The sequence below is a fragment of the Nerophis lumbriciformis genome, linkage group LG03 (genome assembly GCF_033978685.3).
Source record: "Nerophis lumbriciformis linkage group LG03, RoL_Nlum_v2.1, whole genome shotgun sequence".
NCBI lineage: Eukaryota > Metazoa > Chordata > Actinopteri > Syngnathiformes > Syngnathidae > Nerophis > Nerophis lumbriciformis.
This window is the reverse complement of record NC_084550.2, coordinates 28849356-28871640: the sequence shown is the minus strand read 5'-3', so window position 1 is coordinate 28871640 and position 22285 is coordinate 28849356. Positions and strand designations below refer to the sequence as shown.

The following is a 22285-nucleotide window of genomic DNA, read 5'->3' as shown; positions in this document are numbered from 1 at the left end:
TTAGTCCATGTAGTAAGTCCATTCTCACACATTTAGTCCATGTAGTAAGTCCATTCTCACATACTTAGTCCATGTAGTTAGTCCATTCTCACACACTGAGTCCATGTCGTAAGTCCATTCTCACACACTTAGTCCATGTAGTCAGTCCATTCTCACACACTTAGTCCATGTAGTAAGTCCATTCTCACACACTTAGTCCATGTAGTCAGTCCATTCTCACACACTTAGTCCATGTAGTAAGTCCATTCTCACACACTTAGTCCATGTAGTAAGTCCATTCTCACACACTGAGTCCATGTAGTAAGTCCATTCTCACACACTGAGTCCATGTAGTAAGTCCATTCTCACACACTTAGTCCATGTCGTAAGTCAATTCTCACACACTTAGTCCATGTAGTAAGTCCATTCTCACACACTGAGTCCATGTAGTAAGTCCATTCTCACATACTTAGTACATGTAGTAAGTCCATTCTCACACACTGAGTCCATGTCGTAAGTCCATTCTCACACACTTAGTCCGTGTAGTAAGTCCATTCTCACACACTTAGTCCATGTAGTAAGTCCATTCTCACACACTTAGTCCATGAAGTAAGTCCATTCTCACACACTTAGTCCATGTAGTAAGTCATTCTCACACACTTAGTCCATGTAGTAAGTCCATTCTCACGCACTTAGTCCATGTCGTAAGTCCATTCTCACACACTTAGTCCATGTAGTAAGTCCATTCTCACACACTTAGTCCATGTAGTAAGTCCATTCTCACACACTTAGTCCATGTAGTAAGTCCATTCTCACACACTTAGTCCATGTAGTAAGTCCATTCTCACACACTTAGTCCATGTAGTAAGTCATTCTCACACACTGAGTCCATGTCGTAAGTCCATTCTCACACACTTAGTCCGTGTAGTAAGTCCTTTCTCACACACTTAGTCCATGTCGTAAGTCCATTCTTACACACTTAGTCCATGTAGTAAGTCCATTCTCACACACTTGTTCCATGTAGTAAGTCCATTCTCACACACTGAGTCCATGTAGTAAGTCCATTCTCACACACTTAGTCCATGTCGTAAGTCCATTCTCACACACTTAGTCCATGTAGTAAGTCCATTCCCACACACTTAGTCCATGTAGTAAGTCCATTCTCACACACTTAGTCCATGTAGTAAGTCCATTCTCACACCCTTAGTCCATGTCGTAAGTCCATTCTCACACACTTAGTCCATGTAGTAAGTCCATTCTCACACACTTAGTCCATGTAGTAAGTCCATTCTCACACACTGAGTCCATGTAGTAAGTCCATTCTCATACACTGAGTCCATGTAGTAAGTCCATTCTCACACACTTAGTCCATGTCGTAAGTCAATTCTCACACACTTAGTCCATGTAGTAAGTCCATTCTCACACACTGAGTCCATGTAGTAAGTCCATTCTCACATACTTAGTCCATGTAGTTAGTCCATTCTCACACACTGAGTCCATGTCGTAAGTCCATTCTCACACACTTAGTCCATGTCATAAGTCCATTCTCACACACTTAGTCCATGTGGTAAGTCCATTCTCACACACTTAGTCCATGTAGTAAGTCCATTCTCACACACTTAGTCCATGTAGTAAGTCCATTCTCACACACTTAGTCCATGTAGTAAGTCATTCTCACACACTGAGTCCATGTCGTAAGTCCATTCTCACACACTTAGTCCGTGTAGTAAGTCCTTTCTCACACACGTAGTCCATGTCGTAAGTCCATTCTCACACACTTAGTACATGTAGTAAGTCCATTCTCACACACTTGTTCCATGTAGTAAGTCCATTCTCACACACTGAGTCCATGTAGTAAGTCCATTCTCACACACTTAGTCCATGTAGTAAGTCCATTCTCACACCCTTAGTCCATGTCGTAAGTCCATTCTCACACACTTAGTCCATGTAGTAAGTCCATTCTCACACACTTAGTCCATGTAGTAAGTCCATTCTCACACACTGAGTCCATGTAGTAAGTCCATTCTCACACACTTAGTCCATGTCGTAAGTCAATTCTCACACACTTAGTCCATGTAGTAAGTCCATTCTCACACACTTAGTCCATGTAGTAAGTCCATTCTCACACACTTAGTCCATGTAGTAAGTCCATTCTCACACCCTTAGTCCATGTCGTAAGTCCATTCTCACACACTTAGTCCATGTAGTAAGTCCATTCTCACACACTTAGTCCATGTAGTAAGTCCATTCTCACACACTGAGTCCATGTAGTAAGTCCATTCTCACACACTGAGTCCATGTAGTAAGTCCATTCTCACACACTTAGTCCATGTCGTAAGTCAATTCTCACACACTTAGTCCATGTAGTAAGTCCATTCTCACACACTGAGTCCATGTAGTAAGTCCATTCTCACATACTTAGTCCATGTAGTTAGTCCATTCTCACACACTGAGTCCATGTCGTAAGTCCATTCTCACACACTTAGTCCATGTCATAAGTCCATTCTCACACACTTAGTCCATGTGGTAAGTCCATTCTCACACACTTAGTCCATGTAGTAAGTCCATTCTCACACACTTAGTCCATGTAGTAAGTCCATTCTCACACACTTAGTCCATGTAGTAAGTCATTCTCACACACTGAGTCCATGTCGTAAGTCCATTCTCACACACTTAGTCCGTGTAGTAAGTCCTTTCTCACACACGTAGTCCATGTCGTAAGTCCATTCTCACACACTTAGTACATGTAGTAAGTCCATTCTCACACACTTGTTCCATGTAGTAAGTCCATTCTCACACACTGAGTCCATGTAGTAAGTCCATTCTCACACACTTAGTCCATGTAGTAAGTCCATTCTCACACCCTTAGTCCATGTCGTAAGTCCATTCTCACACACTTAGTCCATGTAGTACGTCCATTCTCACACACTTAGTCCATGTAGTAAGTCCATTCTCACACACTGAGTCCATGTAGTAAGTCCATTCTCACACACTTAGTCCATGTAGTACGTCCATTCTCACACACTTAGTCCATGTAGTAAGTCCATTCTCACACACTGAGTCCATGTAGTAAGTCCATTCTCACACACTTAGTCCATGTCGTAAGTCAATTCTCACACACTTAGTCCATGTAGTAAGTCCATTCTCACACACTGAGTCCATGTAGTAAGTCCATTCTCACATACTTAGTCCATGTAGTTAGTCCATTCTCACACACTTAGTCCATGTAGTAAGTCCATTCTCACACATTTAGTCCATGTAGTAAGTCCATTCTCACATACTTAGTCCATGTAGTTAGTCCATTCTCACACACTGAGTCCATGTCGTAAGTCCATTCTCACACACTTAGTCCATGTAGTCAGTCCATTTTCACACACTTAGTCCATGTAGTAAGTCCATTCTCACACACTTAGTCCATGTAGTCAGTCCATTCTCACACACTTAGTCCATGTAGTAAGTCCATTCTCACACACTTAGTCCATGTAGTAAGTCCATTCTCACACACTGAGTCCATGTAGTAAGTCCATTCTCACATACTTAGTACATGTAGTAAGTCCATTCTCACACACTGAGTCCATGTCGTAAGTCCATTCTCACACACTTAGTCCGTGTAGTAAGTCCATTCTCACACACTTAGTCCATGTAGTAAGTCCATTCTCACACACTTAGTCCATGAAGTAAGTCCATTCTCACACACTTAGTCCATGTAGTAAGTCATTCTCACACACTTAGTCCATGTAGTAAGTCCATTCTCACACACTTAGTCCATGTCGTAAGTCCATTCTCACACACTTAGTCCATGTAGTAAGTCCATTCTCACACACTTAGTCCATGTAGTAAGTCCATTCTCACACACTGAGTCCATGTAGTAAGTCCATTCTCACACTCTGAGTCCATGTAGTAAGTCCATTCTCACACACTTAGTCTATGTCGTAAGTCAATTCTCACACACTTAGTCCATGTCGTAAGTCCATTCTCACACACTTAGTCCATGTAGTAAGTCATTCTCACACACTTAGTCCATGTTGTAAGTCCATTCTCACACACTTAGTCCATGTAGTAAGTCCATTCTCACACACTTAGTCCATGTCGTAAGTCCATTCTCACACATTTAGTCCATGTAGTAAGTCCATTCTCACACACTTAGTCCATGTCGTAAGTCCATTCTCACACACTTAGTCCATGTAGTAAGTCCATTATCACACACTTAGTCCAAGTCGTAAGTCCATTCTCACACACTTAGTCCATTCAGTAAGTCCATTCTCACACACTTAGTCCATGTAGTAAGTCCATTCTCACACAATGAGTCCATGTAGTAAGTCCATTCTCACACACACTGAGTCCATGTAGTAAGTCCATTCTCACACACACTGAATCCATGTAGTAAGTCCATTCTCACACACTTAGTCCATGTCGTAAGTCAATTCTCACACACTTAGTCCATGTAGTTAGTCCATTCTCACACACTGAGTCCATGTAGTAAGTCCATTCTCACATACTTAGTCCATGTAGTTAGTCCATTCTCACACACTGAGTCCATGTCGTAAGTCCATTCTCACACACTTAGTCCATGTAGTAAGTCCATTCTCACACACTTAGTCCATGTAGTAAGTCCATTCTCACACACTTAGTCCATGTCGTAAGTCCATTCTCACACACTTAGTCCATGTAGTAAGTCCATTCTCACACACTTAGTCCATGTAGTAAGTCCATTCTCACACACTTAGTCCATGTAGTAAGTCCATTCTCACACACTGAGTCCATGTAGTAAGTCCATTCTCACACACTGAGTCCATGTAGTAAGTCCATTCTCACACACTTAGTCCTTGTCGTAAGTCAATTCTCACACACTTAGTCCATGTAGTAAGTCCATTCTCACACACTGAGTCCATGTAGTAAGTCCATTCTCACATACTTAGTCCATGTAGTTAGTCCATTCTCACACACTGAGTCCATGTAGTAAGTCCATTCTCACATACTTAGTCCATGTAGTTAGTCCATTCTCACACACTGAGTCCATGTCGTAAGTCCATTCTCACACACTTAGTCCATGTAGTAAGTCCATTCTCACACACTTAGTCCATGTAGTAAGTCCATTCTCACACACTTAGTCCATGTAGTAAATCCATTCTCACACACTTAGTCCAAGTCGTAAGTCCATTCTCACACACTTAGTCCATGTAGTAAGTCCATTCTCACACACTTAGTCTATGTAGTAAGTCCATTCTCACACACTTAGTCCATGTAGTAAGTCATTCTCACACACTTAGTCCATGTCGTAAGTCCATTCTAACACACTTAGTCCATGTAGTAAGTCCATTCTCACACACTTAGTCCATGTAGTAAGTCCATTCTCACACACTGAGTCCATGTAGTAAGTCCATTCTCACACACTTAGTCCATGTAGTAAGTCCATTCTCACACACTGAGTCCATGTCGTAAGTCCATTCTCTTACACTTAGTCCATGTAGTAAGTCCATTCTCACACACTTAGTCCATGTAGTAAGTCCATTCTCACACACTTAGTCCATGTAGTAAGTCCATTCTCACACACTTAGTCCATGTAGTAAGTCATTCTCACACACTGAGTCCATGTCGTAAGTCCATTCTCACACACTTAGTCCGTGTAGTAAGTCCATTCTCACACACTTAGTCCATGTAGTAAGTCCATTCTCACACACTTAGTCCATGAAGTAAGTCCATTCTCACACACTTAGTCCATGTAGTAAGTCCATTCTCACACACTTAGTCCATGTAGTAAGTCATTCTCACACACTTAGTCCATGTTGTAAGTCCATTCTCACACACTTAGTCCATGTAGTAAGTCCATTCTCACACACTTAGTCCATGTCGTAAGTCCATTCTCACACATTTAGTCCATGTAGTAAGTCCATTCTCACAAGGATCACAATCATTCTAGTGATGACTCTTTTTTTTTTTTTTAGGTCAGCTTTGCACAATACTCCAATGTTGTCATATTTGGAGTGCCTCAAATGGTAAGTCCCACTATTTGCTACATACTTTTCCTCCACTTTAATTATTTGGTGTGGTTTTGTTTTTGTACACAGCACATGGTGACAATACAATTTAACAAGAAAACTCAAAAAAAGCAAAGTTGAAGTGTTTAAACTTATAAAACTAGTAATAATTACGGTAAATACTGGACTGTAAGTCGCTACTTTTTTTTCCTACACTTTGAAACCTGCGGCTTATAAAACGGTGCGGCTAATTTATGGAGTAATAATAATAATAATAATAATGGATTTTATTTGTAAAAGCACTTTACATTGAGCAAAAAACTTCAAAGTGCTACAGTATTAAAAATGAAAAAGATAATAAAAATAAATACAAATAAAAACTATAACTAGCACGCATATATCTTAAAAAAAAGGCTTTTTCAAAAAGAAGGGTTTTTAAGCCTTTTTTAAAGGCATTCACAGTCTGTGGTGCCCTCAGGTGGTCAGGGAGAGCGTTCCACAGACTGGGAGTGGCGGAGCAGAAAGCCCGGTCTCCCATAGTTTGGAGCTTTGTCCTCGGAGGTCGGAGGAGGTTAGCGCAGGTGTCGTGTGGAGGGGTGAGAAGTTGTCTGAGGTGGAGGGGGGGCATTTCCATGGAGGCACTGGTGGGTTATTAGGGAGACTTTGTATTCAAGCCTGAGTGGAACTATGACACTGGTGTAAAATTTGCGAAAAAAGCTAGCTGCTAACAGTTAGCATTCGTCAAGTAACAACATATTCAACGCAGAGGCATATACCTGCAAAATTAGCCCCCCCAAAAAAGCTATCATGCTAATACTGGAATGTTTTTTTTTTTTGTTTGTTTTTTTTCTTTTCTCATGAAAAGTGTTTTTATTACAAAGTCAGCATGTTGAAGACATTCCAGAGAAGTCAGACAGACTTGCAGACTTCCATTAGAGTTTCATGCTACATCAGCTAAGAAAAAACACTTTTTGGTGAAGGAAGCATTTTCTTGTAATAAACATCACCTCCTTGTACTTCAAAGTGCACAAACAGCAGACGGTCATCAGTGAACTTCAGCTCAAAGATACTTTTATAGTTTACAATCTTTTTCTTCTCTTTAAAAGACGATTGGAAGTTTCTATCAGTGACCTCAAAGGTCGCACAGAGACGAGCGTTAAGGGATATAGAGAGGGGATGACTCGATAATGGAATGATTTGTTTGTTTTTCAAACAATGAGTCCCAAGTCAAGAGCTCAAGTCACCAAGGCACATTACTTATGTGTGCAATAAGGCCTTCTTAAACATCAGCTATGGTTGTCATGGAGATTTAAAGGGGTAGCTGTGAGGCGTCGAGTGGCTCACAATAAATCAACAACACCCCAAATGGTATCCAAGTGCAGACGGCCTTTTGTTTGACCACTAAAGTAAGAGTTTACAAAAAAGGAAGGCGGGCTCAGTGATGTAAACATAAGAGCAGGAACAGTCAACTCTTCATTTTGGATTAGAAAGGATGTTTGGAATACCGAAATTAAATGTGAGCTAGCCAATAAGAGAATCATGTGAGGACACATGATTATCAACATGTACTGTATCTTTAAAAAGACATCTACAGTACATGTAAATGTCTTCAGAGCACTAAGACTTCATCAAATCGCGCATGTTTAATAAAATAGTCAAGAATAAGTGAAGACAAGGAGCAGTCAGGTGGCTAACTGCTGAGGCATCACAACTCTACAGACATGGGAACACAAACAGACGCCATGATCTTTGTTGACATGACACAGATATGAGCCTCTCCACAGCCGTGGACATGACACCCACAGACGTGACCCCATGTGGCCAATGTCTCCACAAGACGTGTCCCCACTGTGCCGCACAAATCCCAGAAATGACCCCCATACGTGGATATGACCTCACAGACATTTCCCAAAGACTGGACACCCCACGAAAATGACAACAGTGACATGAACATAGGACGTTAGGGACATGTCAATCAGTACGCACCTGCCAATCAATGGATATCACAGACTAAGACATGACCCACAGATGTGATTCCATGGAAATGTCCCCAAAGATGTGGCCAAATCCCGGAAATGACCTAATACTGGAATGTTAGCGATGGTGTGGCGGGCCGTTAAATAATTAGCTACGGGCCGCAGATGCACTTTGTGCATTTTACAATTTTGTTCACGTTAATTACTTTTTTAATAATAAACACTAGGTTACTTTTTCAATAACAATGTTGACATTTATGCTCCTTATTTTCGATAGGGCATAGGAATGTCAATAATCATGGCGGTGGCAAGAAACAAAACACTTCTATGGTGATAAAATTTTCATACACAGATGTTCATACACAGATGTCATGGTTCATACACAGATGTTCATACACAGATGTTCATACACAGATGTCATGGTTCATACACAGATGTCACGGTTCATACACAGATGTTCATACACAGATGTCACGGTTCATACACAGATGTTCATACACAGATGTTCATACACAGATGTCACGGTTCATACACAGATGTTCATACACAGATGTCATGGTTCATACACAGATGTTCATACACAGATGTTCATACACAGATGTCATGGTTCATACACAGATGTCACGGTTCATACACAGATGTTCATACACAGATGTTTATACACAGATGTCATGGTTCATACACAGATGTTCATACACATATGTTCATACACATATGTCATGGTTCATACACAGATGTCACGGTTCATACACAGATGTCATGGTTCATATACAGATGTCACGGTTCATACACAGATGTTCATACACAGATGTCATGGTTCATACACAGATGTTCATACACAGATGTCATGGTTCATACACAGATGTTCATACACAGATGTCATGGTTCATACACAGATGTCATACGCAGATGTCATACACAGATGTTCATACACAGATGTCATGGTTCATACACAGATGTCATGGTTCATACACAGATGTTCATACACAGATGTCATGGTTCATATACAGATGTCATGGTTCATACACAGATGTCACGGTTCATACACAGATGTTCATACACAGATGTCATGGTTCATACACAGATGTTCATACACAGATGTTCATACACAGATGTCATGGTTCATACACAGATGTCACGGTTCATACACAGATGTTCATACACAGATGTCACGGTTCATACACAGATGTTCATACACAGATGTTCATACACAGATGTCACGGTTCATACACAGATGTTCATACACAGATGTCATGGTTCATACACAGATGTTCATACACAGATGTTCATACACAGATGTCATGGTTCATACACAGATGTCACGGTTCATACACAGATGTTCATACACAGATGTTTATACACAGATGTCATGGTTCATACACAGATGTTCATACACATATGTTCATACACATATGTCATGGTTCATACACAGATGTCACGGTTCATACACAGATGTCATGGTTCATATACAGATGTCACGGTTCATACACAGATGTTCATACACAGATGTCATGGTTCATACACAGATGTTCATACACAGATGTCATGGTTCATACACAGATGTTCATACACAGATGTCATGGTTCATACACAGATGTCATACGCAGATGTCATACACAGATGTTCATACACAGATGTCATGGTTCATACACAGATGTCATGGTTCATACACAGATGTTCATACACAGATGTCATGGTTCATATACAGATGTCATGGTTCATACACAGATGTCATGGTTCATACACAGATGTCATGGTTCATACACAGATGTCACGGTTCATACACAGATGTTCATACACAGATGTCATGGTTCATACACAGATGTTCATACACATATGTTCATACACAGATGTCATGGTTCATACACAGATGTTCATACACATATGTTCATACACAGATGTCATACACATACAGTATGTCATGGTTCATACACAGATGTCACGGGTCATACACAGATGTCATGGTTCATACACAGATGTTCATACACAGATGTCATGGTTCATACACAGATGTCACGGTTCATACACAGATGTTCATACACAGATGTCACGGTTCATACACAGATGTTCATACACAGATGTTCATACACAGATGTCATGGTTCATACACAGATGTTCATACACAGATGTTCATACACAGATGTCATGGTTCATACACAGATGTCACGGTTCATACACAGATGTTCATACACAGATGTCACGGTTCATACACAGATGTTCATACACAGATGTTCATACACAGATGTCACGGTTCATACACAGATGTTCATACACAGATGTTCATACACAGATGTCATGGTTCATACACAGATGTTCATACACAGATGTTCATACACAGATGTCATGGTTCATACACAGATGTCACGGTTCATACACAGATGTTCATACACAGATGTTCATACACAGATGTCATGGTTCATACACAGATGTTCATACACATATGTTCATACACATATGTCATGGTTCATACACAGATGTCACGGTTCATACACAGATGTCATGGTTCATATACAGATGTCACGGTTCATACACAGATGTTCATACACAGATGTCATGGTTCATACACAGATGTTCATACACAGATGTCATGGTTCATACACAGATGTTCATACACAGATGTCATGGTTCATACACAGATGTCATACGTAGATGTCATACACAGATGTTCATACACAGATGTCATGGTTCATACACAGATGTCATGGTTCATACACAGATGTTCATACACAGATGTCATGGTTCATATACAGATGTCATGGTTCATACACAGATGTCATGGTTCATACACAGATGTTCATACACAGATGTCATGGTTCATACACAGATGTCACGGTTCATACACAGATGTTCATACACAGATGTCATGGTTCATACACAGATGTTCATACACATATGTTCATACACAGATGTCATGGTTCATACACAGATGTTCATACACATATGTTCATACACAGATGTCATACACATACAGTATGTCATGGTTCATACACAGATGTCACGGGTCATACACAGATGTCATGGTTCATACACAGATGTTCATACACAGATGTCATGGTTCATACACATATGTTCATACACAGATGTTCATACACAGATGTCATGGTTCATACACAGATGTCATACACAGATGTCATACACAGATGTTCATACACAGATGTCATGGTTCATACACTGATGTCATGGTTCATACACAGATGTCATGGTTCATACACAGATGTTCATACACAGATGTCATGGTTCATACACAGATGTCATGGTTCATACACAGATGTTCATACACAGATGTCATGGTTCATACACAGATGTCATGGTTCATACAGAGATGTTCATACACAGATGTTCATACACATATGTTCATACACAGATGTCATACACATATGTCATGGTTCATACACCGATGTCACGGTTCATACACAGATGTCATGGTTCATATACAGATGTCACGGTTCATACACAGATGTTCATACACAGATGTCATGGTTCATACACAGATGTTCATACACAGATGTTCATACACAGATGTCATGGTTCATACACAGATGTCATACACAGATGTCATGGTTCATACACAGATGTTCATACACAGATGTCATGGTTCATACACAGATGTTCATACACAGATGTCATGGTTCATACACAGATGTCACGGTTCATACACAGATGTTCATACACAGATGTCATGGTTCATATACAGATGTCATGGTTCATACACAGATGTCATGGTTCATACACAGATGTTCATACACAGATGTCATGGTTCATACACAGATGTTCATACACAGATGTCACGGTTCATACACAGGGGACGGCGTGGCGCAGTGGGAGAGTGGCCGTGCGCAACCCGAGGGTCCCTGGTTCAATCCCCACCTAGTACCAACCTCGTCATGTCCGTTGTGTCCTGCGCAAGACACTTCACCCTTGCTCCTGATGGCTGCTGGTTAGCGCCTTGCATGGCAGCTCCCGCCATCAGTGTGTGAATGTGTGTGTGAATGGGTAAATGTGGAAGTAGTGTCAAAGCGCTTTGAGTACCTTGAAGGTAGAAAAAGCGCTATACAAGTACAACCCATTTATTTATTATTTATTTATGTTCATACACAGATGTCATGGTTCATATACAGATGCCATGGTTCATACACAGATGTCATGGTTCATACACAGATGTTCATACACAGATGTCATGGTTCATACACAGATGTCACGGTTCATACACAGATGTTCATACACAGATGTCATGGTTCATATACAGATGTCAACACAGATGTCATGGTTCATACACAGATGTTCATACACAGATGTCATGGTTCATACACAGATGTTCATACACAGATGTCACGGTTCATACACAGATGTTCATACACAGATGTCATGGTTCATACACAGATGTTCATACACAGATGTTCATACACAGATGTCACGGTTCATACACAGATGTCCATACACAGATGTTCATACACAGATGTCATGGTTCATACACAGATGTCATGGTTCATATACAGATGTCATGGTTCATATACAGATGTCATGGTTCATACACAGATGTCATGGTTCATACACAGATGTTCATACACAGATGTCATGGTTCGTACACAGATGTTCATACACAGATGTCATGGTTCATACACAGATGTCACGGTTCATACACAGATGTCACAATTCATACACAGATGTCACGGTTCATACACGGATGTCATGGTTCATACACAGATGTCACGGTTCATACACAGATGTCATGGTTCATACACAGATGTCACGGTTCATACACAGATGTCATGGTTCATACACAGATGTCATGGTTCATACACAGATGTCATGGTTCATACACAGATGTTCATACACAGATGTCACGGTTCATACACAGATGTCACGGTTCATACACAGATGTCACAATTCATACACAGATGTCACGGTTCATACACGGATGTCATGGTTCATACACAGATGTCACGGTTCATACACAGATGTCATGGTTCATACACAGATGTCACGGTTCATACACAGATGTTCATACACAGATGTCATGGTTCATACACAGATGTCACAGTTCATACACAGATGTCACGGTTCATACACAGATGTCATGGTTCATACACAGATGTTCATACACAGATGTCATGGTTCATACACAGATGTCACGGTTCATACACAGATGTCACAATTCATATACAGATGTCACGGTTCATACACAGATGTTCATACACAGATGTCATGGTTCATACACAGATGTTCATACACAGATGTCATGGTTCCTACACAGATGTCATACACAGATGTCATGGTTCATACACAGATGTTCATACACAGATGTCATGGTTCATACACAGATGTTCATACACAGATGTCATGGTTCATACACAGATGTCACGGTTCATACACAGATGTTCATACACAGATGTCATGGTTCATATACAGATGTCATGGTTCATACACAGATGTCATGGTTCATACACAGATGTTCATACACAGATGTCATGGTTCATACACAGATGTTCATACACAGATGTCACGGTTCATACACAGGGGACGGCGTGGCGCAGTGGGAGAGTGGCCGTGCGCAACCCGAGGGTCCCTGGTTCAATCCCCACCTAGTACCAACCTCGTCATGTCCGTTGTGTCCTGAGCAAGACACTTCACCCTTGCTCCTGATGGCTGCTGGTTAGCGCCTTGCATGGCAGCTCCCGCCATCAGTGTGTGAATGTGTGTGTGAATGGGTAAATGTGGAAGTAGTGTCAAAGCGCTTTGAGTACCTTGAAGGTAGAAAAAGCGCTATACAAGTACAACCCATTTATTTATTATTTATTTATGTTCATACACAGATGTCATGGTTCATATACAGATGTCATGGTTCATATACAGATGCCATGGTTCATACACAGATGGCATGGTTCATACACAGATGTTCATACACAGATGTCATGGTTCATACACAGATGTCACGGTTCATACACAGATGTTCATACACAGATGTCATGGTTCATATACAGATGTCATGGTTCATACACAGATGTCATGGTTCATACACAGATGTCATGGTTCATACACAGATGTTCATACACAGATGTTCATACACAGATGTCACGGTTCATACACAGATGTTCATACACAGATGTCATGGTTCATACACAGATGTTCATACACAGATGTCACGGTTCATACACAGATGTCCATACACAGATGTTCATACACAGATGTCATGGTTCATACACAGATGTCATGGTTCATATACAGATGTCATGGTTCATATACAGATGTCATGGTTCATACACAGATGTCATGGTTCATACACAGATGTTCATACACAGATGTCATGGTTCGTACACAGATGTTCATACACAGATGTCATGGTTCATATACAGATGTCATGGTTCATACACAGATGTCACGGTTCATACACAGATGTCACAATTCATACACAGATGTCACGGTTCATACACGGATGTCATGGTTCATACACAGATGTCACGGTTCATACACAGATGTCATGGTTCATACACAGATGTCACGGTTCATACACAGATGTCATGGTTCATACACAGATGTCATGGTTCATACACAGATGTCATGGTTCATACACAGATGTTCATACACAGATGTCACGGTTCATACACAGATGTCACGGTTCATACACAGATGTCACAATTCATACACAGATGTCACGGTTCATACACGGATGTCATGGTTCATACACAGATGTCACGGTTCATACACAGATGTCATGGTTCATACACAGATGTCACGGTTCATACACAGATGTTCATACACAGATGTCATGGTTCATACACAGATGTCACGGTTCATACACAGATGTCACGGTTCATACACAGATGTCATGGTTCATACACAGATGTTCATACACAGATGTCACGGTTCATACACAGATGTCACAATTCATATACAGATGTCACGGTTCATACACAGATGTTCATACACAGATGTCATGGTTCATACACAGATGTTCATACACAGATGTTCATACACAGATGTCATGGTTCATACACAGATGTCATACACAGATGTCATGGTTCATACACAGATGTTCATACACAGATGTCATGGTTCATACACAGATGTTCATACACAGATGTCATGGTTCATACACAGATGTCATGGTTTATACACAGATGTCACGGTTCATACACAGATGTTCATACACAGATGTCATGGTTCATATACAGATGTCATGGTTCATACACAGATGTCATGGTTCATACACAGATGTTCATACACAGATGTCATGGTTCATACATCCTGAGCAAGACACTTCACCCTTGCTCCTGATGGCTGCTGGTTAGCGCCCTGCATGGCAGCTCCCGCCATCAGTGTGTGAATGTGTGTGTGAATGGGTAAATGTGGAAGTAGTGTCAAAGCGCTTTGAGTACCTTGAAGGTAGAAAAAGCGCTATACAAGTACAACCCATTTATTTATTATTTATTTATGTTCATACACAGATGTCATGGTTCATATACAGATGTCATGGTTCTTATACAGATGCCATGGTTCATACACAGATGTCATGGTTCATACACAGATGTTCATACACAGATGTCATGGTTCGTACACAGATGTTCATACACAGATGTCACGGTTCATACACAGGGGACGGCGTGGCGCAGTGGGAGAGTGGCCGTGCGCAACCCGAGGGTCCCTGGTTCAATCCCCACCTAGTACCAACCTCGTCATGTCCGTTGTGTCCTGAGCAAGACACTTCACCCTTGCTCCTGATGGCTGCTGGTTAGCGCCTTGCATGGCAGCTCCCGCCATCAGTGTGTGAATGTGTGTGTGAATGGGTAAATGTGGAAGTAGTGTCAAAGCGCTTTGAGTACCTTGAAGGTAGAAAAAGCGCTATACAAGTACAACCCATTTATTTATTATTTATTTATGTTCATACACAGATGTCATGGTTCATATACAGATGCCATGGTTCATACACAGATGTCATGGTTCATACACAGATGTTCATACACAGATGTCATGGTTCGTACACAGATGTTCATACACAGATGTCATGGTTCATACACAGATGTTCATACACAGATGTCATGGTTCATATACAGATGTCATGGTTCATACACAGATGTCATGGTTCATACACAGATGTTCATACACAGATGTCATGGTTCATACACAGATGTTCATACACAGATGTTCATACACAGATGTCACGGTTCATACACAGATGTTCATACACAGATGTCATGGTTCATACACAGATGTTCATACACAGATGTTCATACACAGATGTCACGGTTCATACACAGATGTCCATACACAGATGTTCATACACAGATGTCATGGTTCATACACAGATGTCATGGTTCATATACAGATGTCATGGTTCATATACAGATGTCATGGTTCATACACAGATGTCATGGTTCATACACAGATGTTCATACACAGATGTCATGGTTCGTACACAGATGTTCATACACAGATGTCATGGTTCATATACAGATGTCATGGTTCATACACAGATGTCACGGTTCATACACAGATGTCACAATTCATACACAGATGTCACGGTTCATACACGGATGTCATGGTTCATACACAGATGTCACGGTTCATACACAGATGTCATGGTTCATACACAGATGTCACGGTTCATACACAGATGTCATGGTTCATACACAGATGTTCATACACAGATGTCACGGTTCATACACAGATGTCACGGTTCATACACAGATGTCACAATTCATACACAGATGTCACGGTTCATACACGGATGTCATGGTTCATACACAGATGTCACGGTTCATACACAGATGTCATGGTTCATACACAGATGTCACGGTTCATACACAGATGTTCATACACGGATGTCATGGTTCATACACAGATGTCACGGTTCATACACAGATGTCACGGTTCATACACAGATGTCATGGTTCATACACAGATGTTCATACACAGATGTCATGGTTCATACACAGATGTCACGGTTCATACACAGATGTCACAATTCATACACAGATGTTCATACACGGATGTCATGGTTCATACACAGATGTCACGGTTCATACACAGATGTCATGGTTCATACACATATGTTCATACACAGATGTCATGGTTCATACACAGATGGACCAACTGGAGCTGAAGCTGGAGAAGGAGTTACCCAGATGCGCTAAGGTGGTGGCCTGCAGATTCCCCTTCCCCAACTGGGTCCCTGAACACACCGCCGGGGAGGGCATAGACACCGTGTGGGTGTATGAAGCCGGGTCCTTTAAGTCTCACACGGCCGAGGAACACGACGTCACACTTTTGAAAGGACAGAAAATGAAAGTGAAGTGAAGGACCAGCAGTTGATGAACAAGAGAGGACCTAAGATGGAGCCTTGAGGAACACCACTAATGTAACTGACTGCATGTGAAGTAAACACGTAAGTTCCATACATCACATTATTTGAAACATTTCAAAAGGAGAGGACTTAAAGGTGTGCCTTGAGGAACGCCTCAGTTACGTCAATCCCAAGTTTGGACCCCAGGGTTCTACGTTGGCTAGCAAGTTTCAAATGTTTGATCATTTTCATTTTCAAAACCAATACAAGATACACATTTTTTTTTGAACCATTAGGGCTCCCCTCAAGTTGCTAGGTCTTACTATAACATTTTTCAAAATAAGCTTAAATCTCTAGATCAGCGGTGTCCACATTTTTTTCCAGTGAGGGGCCCCGTAAATAAAAATTGAAGGACGCAGGGCCCACTTTGATACATTTTGTACAATAAAAAAACTAGAAGGAATGCGAATCAATCAATATATGCTAAACTATCTCAACACAGCTTCGTTTTATCAGTAACAAATCATATTCGACAAATTATGCCCTAAATTTAACATTTTCAACCATAAAAATGGCTAAATCAAGTAAAAATAGCGATTCTACAGTAGCATTGGCCACTAGATGATCATTTTAAAGCCAAATGTACATGAAACATGCTAACTGTTAGCATGCATACACTTTTTTGATTGATTGATTGAGACTTTTATTAGTAGATTGCACAGTACAGTACATATTCCGTACAATTGACCACTAAATGGTAACACGTTAATCCACGTTAATCAACTTCATAGTCATAACTTGATACTTGACGCATTCGAGCTGTTAGCATGCCAACGTTAGCATTTAAGTTCGGCTCCACATTTCAATTTGACTAGAAATGGCATATTCTAGTTTTTTTTTTGTATTGTTGTAATGTTTATTTTGTCTTTAAAATGTGTCGTCGACCAATTAAAAACCCCGCACTTTGGACACCTTTGCTCTAGATCGACTTTAAAACTGTCTGTGGATATAAATGAGTATTTATTTTTTGACTGTTTGAAGCCCTTTTTGTTACAGAAAACCGTTTTTTTTAATGGCAAAAACACAAAATATGCAACATTTCACCCTCCTCCAAAGTTTTAAAAGTGAAATAATTGATGTGAAGTAATTTGAGCAGTAAATAGCTCAAAAATTGTTATTTTTTTCTTTGATTCATTATTTTTGAGCAATAACAGTTAAAAAAAAAAAATCATAATAAAATCCTCAAGGATACAAAAGTGTTAAAAATGAGTCGTACATTATTTAAATTTGTATTTACGTCAAAACCCTTATATCTCGAGATCAACTTCAACGTCTACCTGTCGATTATAAACCTTTTTATTGTTGTTTAAATGTTTTTTGTTTGTTTGTTTAATGCCATTTTTTCATGGAGAATCTTGTTTTTTTATGGCAAAAAAATATTTCAAATTGAAAATATTTGGAGCCTAATTCATAACGACGTTGATTTTGACAGTTTAATCTATAATCAACGGTCAATTTTTTAATAGTCTTTTTTTATTTATGAACATTTAAAAAACAGAACATATTTAGTTTATTTGAATTTTATTTTGAAATGAAATTGGGTCTTTTTTTTCTGGCTTTAAAGCGGAGGTGTCAAAGTGGTTTTCACTGAGGGCCACATGGCAGTTATGTTTGGCCCCGCCTCTAACACTCAATACTATTATTACACCATTTTTTAATGCATTTTATTAGTAGATTTTTTTCAAACTAAAATGTGAAAAAAAAAATGGTACGTTGCAATAATTTCACTTCAAAATGTAGTGTATATTACTGTAAATGGAAAAAGAGTACTGCTGTTTTTATGGTAATGTTACTGTAAAATGTACATTTGGTTTTTTTACTGCAAATTAAAAAAAATGCAATTTTACAGTAAAATGTTTTTATTTTCAACAACTATATATTTTTGGGGTGTATTACTGTAAATGCCAAAATAGCACCATAGTTTATTACAGTAAAAAAAAGTACTGTTTTTTTCATTTAGAGAAAAATGCTGTAAAAACCACAGTAAATTTCACAATTTGACCATAAAATCTATTGCTACTTTTACATTGCACAATTTGATGGATAATTTGCTTTGAAATCATTATTATTAGTATTTATTCCTATTTAAAAAATGGTTTGAATGTTTGATCATATATTTTTGCATAATTACACAATATTTAAGTTAAAGTACATATATTTCCCCCCCCCCCAAAATAGACAGAAAGAATACATTTAGTAAGAAAAGTTACAGTACTTTATTGATACATATTATTTCCAGGGCCACACAAAATGAAGTGGCGGGCCACATCTGGCCCCCGGGCCTTGAGTTTGACACCTGTGACCTAGATGAAGAACGCACATAGACACATTTAATGCAATGTGATAGATAAAAAGAAAGTTTGTTGGAAACAAACTAAATAGTAAAAATGAGGTTTGCAGAGTGCAGTTTCTGGAAAGGCAGATCAATATCTCAAAGTAAAGTGAAACCAAAACCCAACAACTCTACTAAGTCTAAGTCTTTCAATGAATGGCATTTTTGCCATTTTATAAAACTGTAATATTAACAAATAAAACCTTCAACATGATTTTCAAGATTGGTGATGCAAAGGTGAAAGTTTCCTTATGTCCAGACTCTAGGGACAACCTGTAGAAAGCAAAATCTAATTGGACACGCTTAGCTTTGAAACATGTGTAACGATGACATCAGCGTTCTAAATAAACAATTTATTCCTAAGAACTGGTGTCTGGTCTGTAAGGGAGCCTACCTGGAAAGGACAGGACTTGTGGCTATTTTGGACGAATCCAATTATGTCTCCGCTAATTCACACGGTTTTAACGGTCTGTGAAGCAAAGGGGAGGATTACCACATTATTACCTCCAACCTTTTTAAAGAACGTTAAATATTTTCCAGCTTTATCAATCCAAATCACAATAATCAAATCATTTTCATCATAAGACCTTCTGGAGGAAAGTTCTGTGGTCAGATGAAACAAAAAGTGAGCTGTTGGGCCACAATACCCAGCAATATGTTTGGTGAGGCCTTTAATCCCAGGAACACCATGCCTACCGTCAAGCTTGGTGGTGGTAGTATTATGCTCTGGGCCTGTTTTGCTGCCAATGGAACTGCTGCTTTAAATGGGACAATGAAAAAGGAGGATTAGCTCCAAATTGTTCAGGACAAGCTAAAATCATCAGCCCGGAGTTTGGGTCTTGGGCGCAGTTGGGTGTTCCAACAGGACAATGACCCCAAAAGTGGTAAAGGAATGGCTAAATCAGGCTAGAATGAAGGTTTTAGAATGGCCTTCCCAAAGTCCTGACTTAAACGTGTGGACAATGCTGAAGAAACAAGTCCATGTAAGAAAAGCAACACATTTAGCTGAACTGCACCAATTTTGTCAAAAATTCAAGCTTGCCAGAAGCTTACTAAAAGCGCCTTATTGCAGGTAAACTTGCCAAGGGACATGTAAGCAAATATTAACATTGCTGTATGTATACTTTTGACCCTCACATTTTCAGTAGACCCATAATAAATTCATAAAAGAAGCAAACTTCATGAATGTTTTTTGTGACCAACAAGTATGTGCTCCAATCACTACATCACAAAAACATAAGAGTTGTAGAAATGATTGGAAACTCAAGACAGCCATGACATGATGTTCTTTACAAGTCTATGTACACTTTTGACCACCACTGTATATATATAAAATGTGTATATATATATATATATACCGGTATATATATATATATATATATATATATATATATAACAGCATCAAGTTGCACCTACCGGCTGAATGTCAATTTATTTTGCTTACGGTAGAACAGGGGTGTCAAACTCAAATACAGAGTGGGCCAAAATGTAAAAGTGAACAAAGCCGCGGGCCAAGGTTGAACAAATGAACCTTTTAATAGAGACCCAAACAAGTTTTGCATTGAATATTGAACAAGCAAGGCTTATATAACTTTATAGTGACATGCAAAATCCAGTTTCAAATAATAATAATAATAATAATTCAAAAATATCAATGGCATATTAAATACAATTTAAATAAAAATGTAATGCCTTTTTTCTATTTGCAGCCTTCTGTGGTAAATATCAACATTAACTTTTTCCACAGGCTAATAAATTAGAAAGTAAAATAACAATGAATAAAACAACCATTCAGGACTTTAAACTGCCCAGTTTGCAACACACTGATCTAATCTGATGTGCCCAAGCCAGATACCTGCCATCTTTTCTTGGATGCTAGTTCATTAATGTCGGGGCTCAGGCTTTGAGCTAAGGCAACCTTCATTATCGAATGAAGGTGTTCATCAGTCATTATATCTTGTAGTCCACCCGGACCACAGTCTTGGGGGCGTGCCTTAAAGGCACTGCTTTTAACGTCCTCTACGAGCTGTCGTCACGTCCGCTTTTCATGCATTCTAACAACGTGCCGGCCCAGCCGCAAGATATGTGCGGCTACTGTACGCACACACACGTGAATGTAACGCATACTTCATCAACAGCGATACAGGTTACACTGAGGGTGGTGATATTAACAACTTTAATACTGTTAGAAATATGCGCCACACTGTGAATCCACACCAAACAAGAATGACAAACACATTTTGGGAGAACATCCGCACCGTAACACAACATAAACACAACAGAACAAATACCCAGAACCCTTTGCAGCACTAACTCTTCTGGGACGCTACAATATATAAGAGTTTAAAAGTTTATGAGTAGGTTTACTACTTTGTCAATGTATATATCATTGCAAAAGATATATATCCCAGCTGAAGGTGAGTCATTCTGACCTACTTTCATGATGAAGATTTGTCTACAGCATCCTGTATGCAAATGAAGTCACGTGACCATCCAATCCAATTAAAGGCAGGTATGTTTCCTTTCACACATGAACTCAGAATCTTGTGCAACATTAATCATGTTTTATTAATTACAGTATGTATGAATTGATCTTTGTCAGAACATAAAAGGAAATTAAAGTCTGACTGTGTTGAATTTTTTTTCGGCATTAAAAACAAAATACAATTGCCTTTAATGA

The 22285-nt window shown here is 39.5% G+C and overlaps 1 protein-coding gene across 2 annotated transcripts in view; it reads left to right on the top strand.

The window, feature by feature from the left end:
- Positions 1-20894, top strand: part of atpsckmt (fATP synthase c subunit lysine N-methyltransferase) — a 44330-nt gene extending 23436 nt beyond the window's left edge. For both annotated transcript variants that reach the window (XM_061936522.2, XM_061936514.2), the window contains 2 exons: positions 5925-5975; positions 17015-20894. In XM_061936522.2, coding sequence (XP_061792506.1) covers positions 5925-5975; positions 17015-17227 — 264 coding nt within the window. In that variant the 3' untranslated portion in view covers positions 17228-20894. The remainder of the gene's footprint in view (positions 1-5924; positions 5976-17014) is intronic.
- The last annotated feature ends 1391 nt before the right edge of the window (positions 20895-22285 follow it).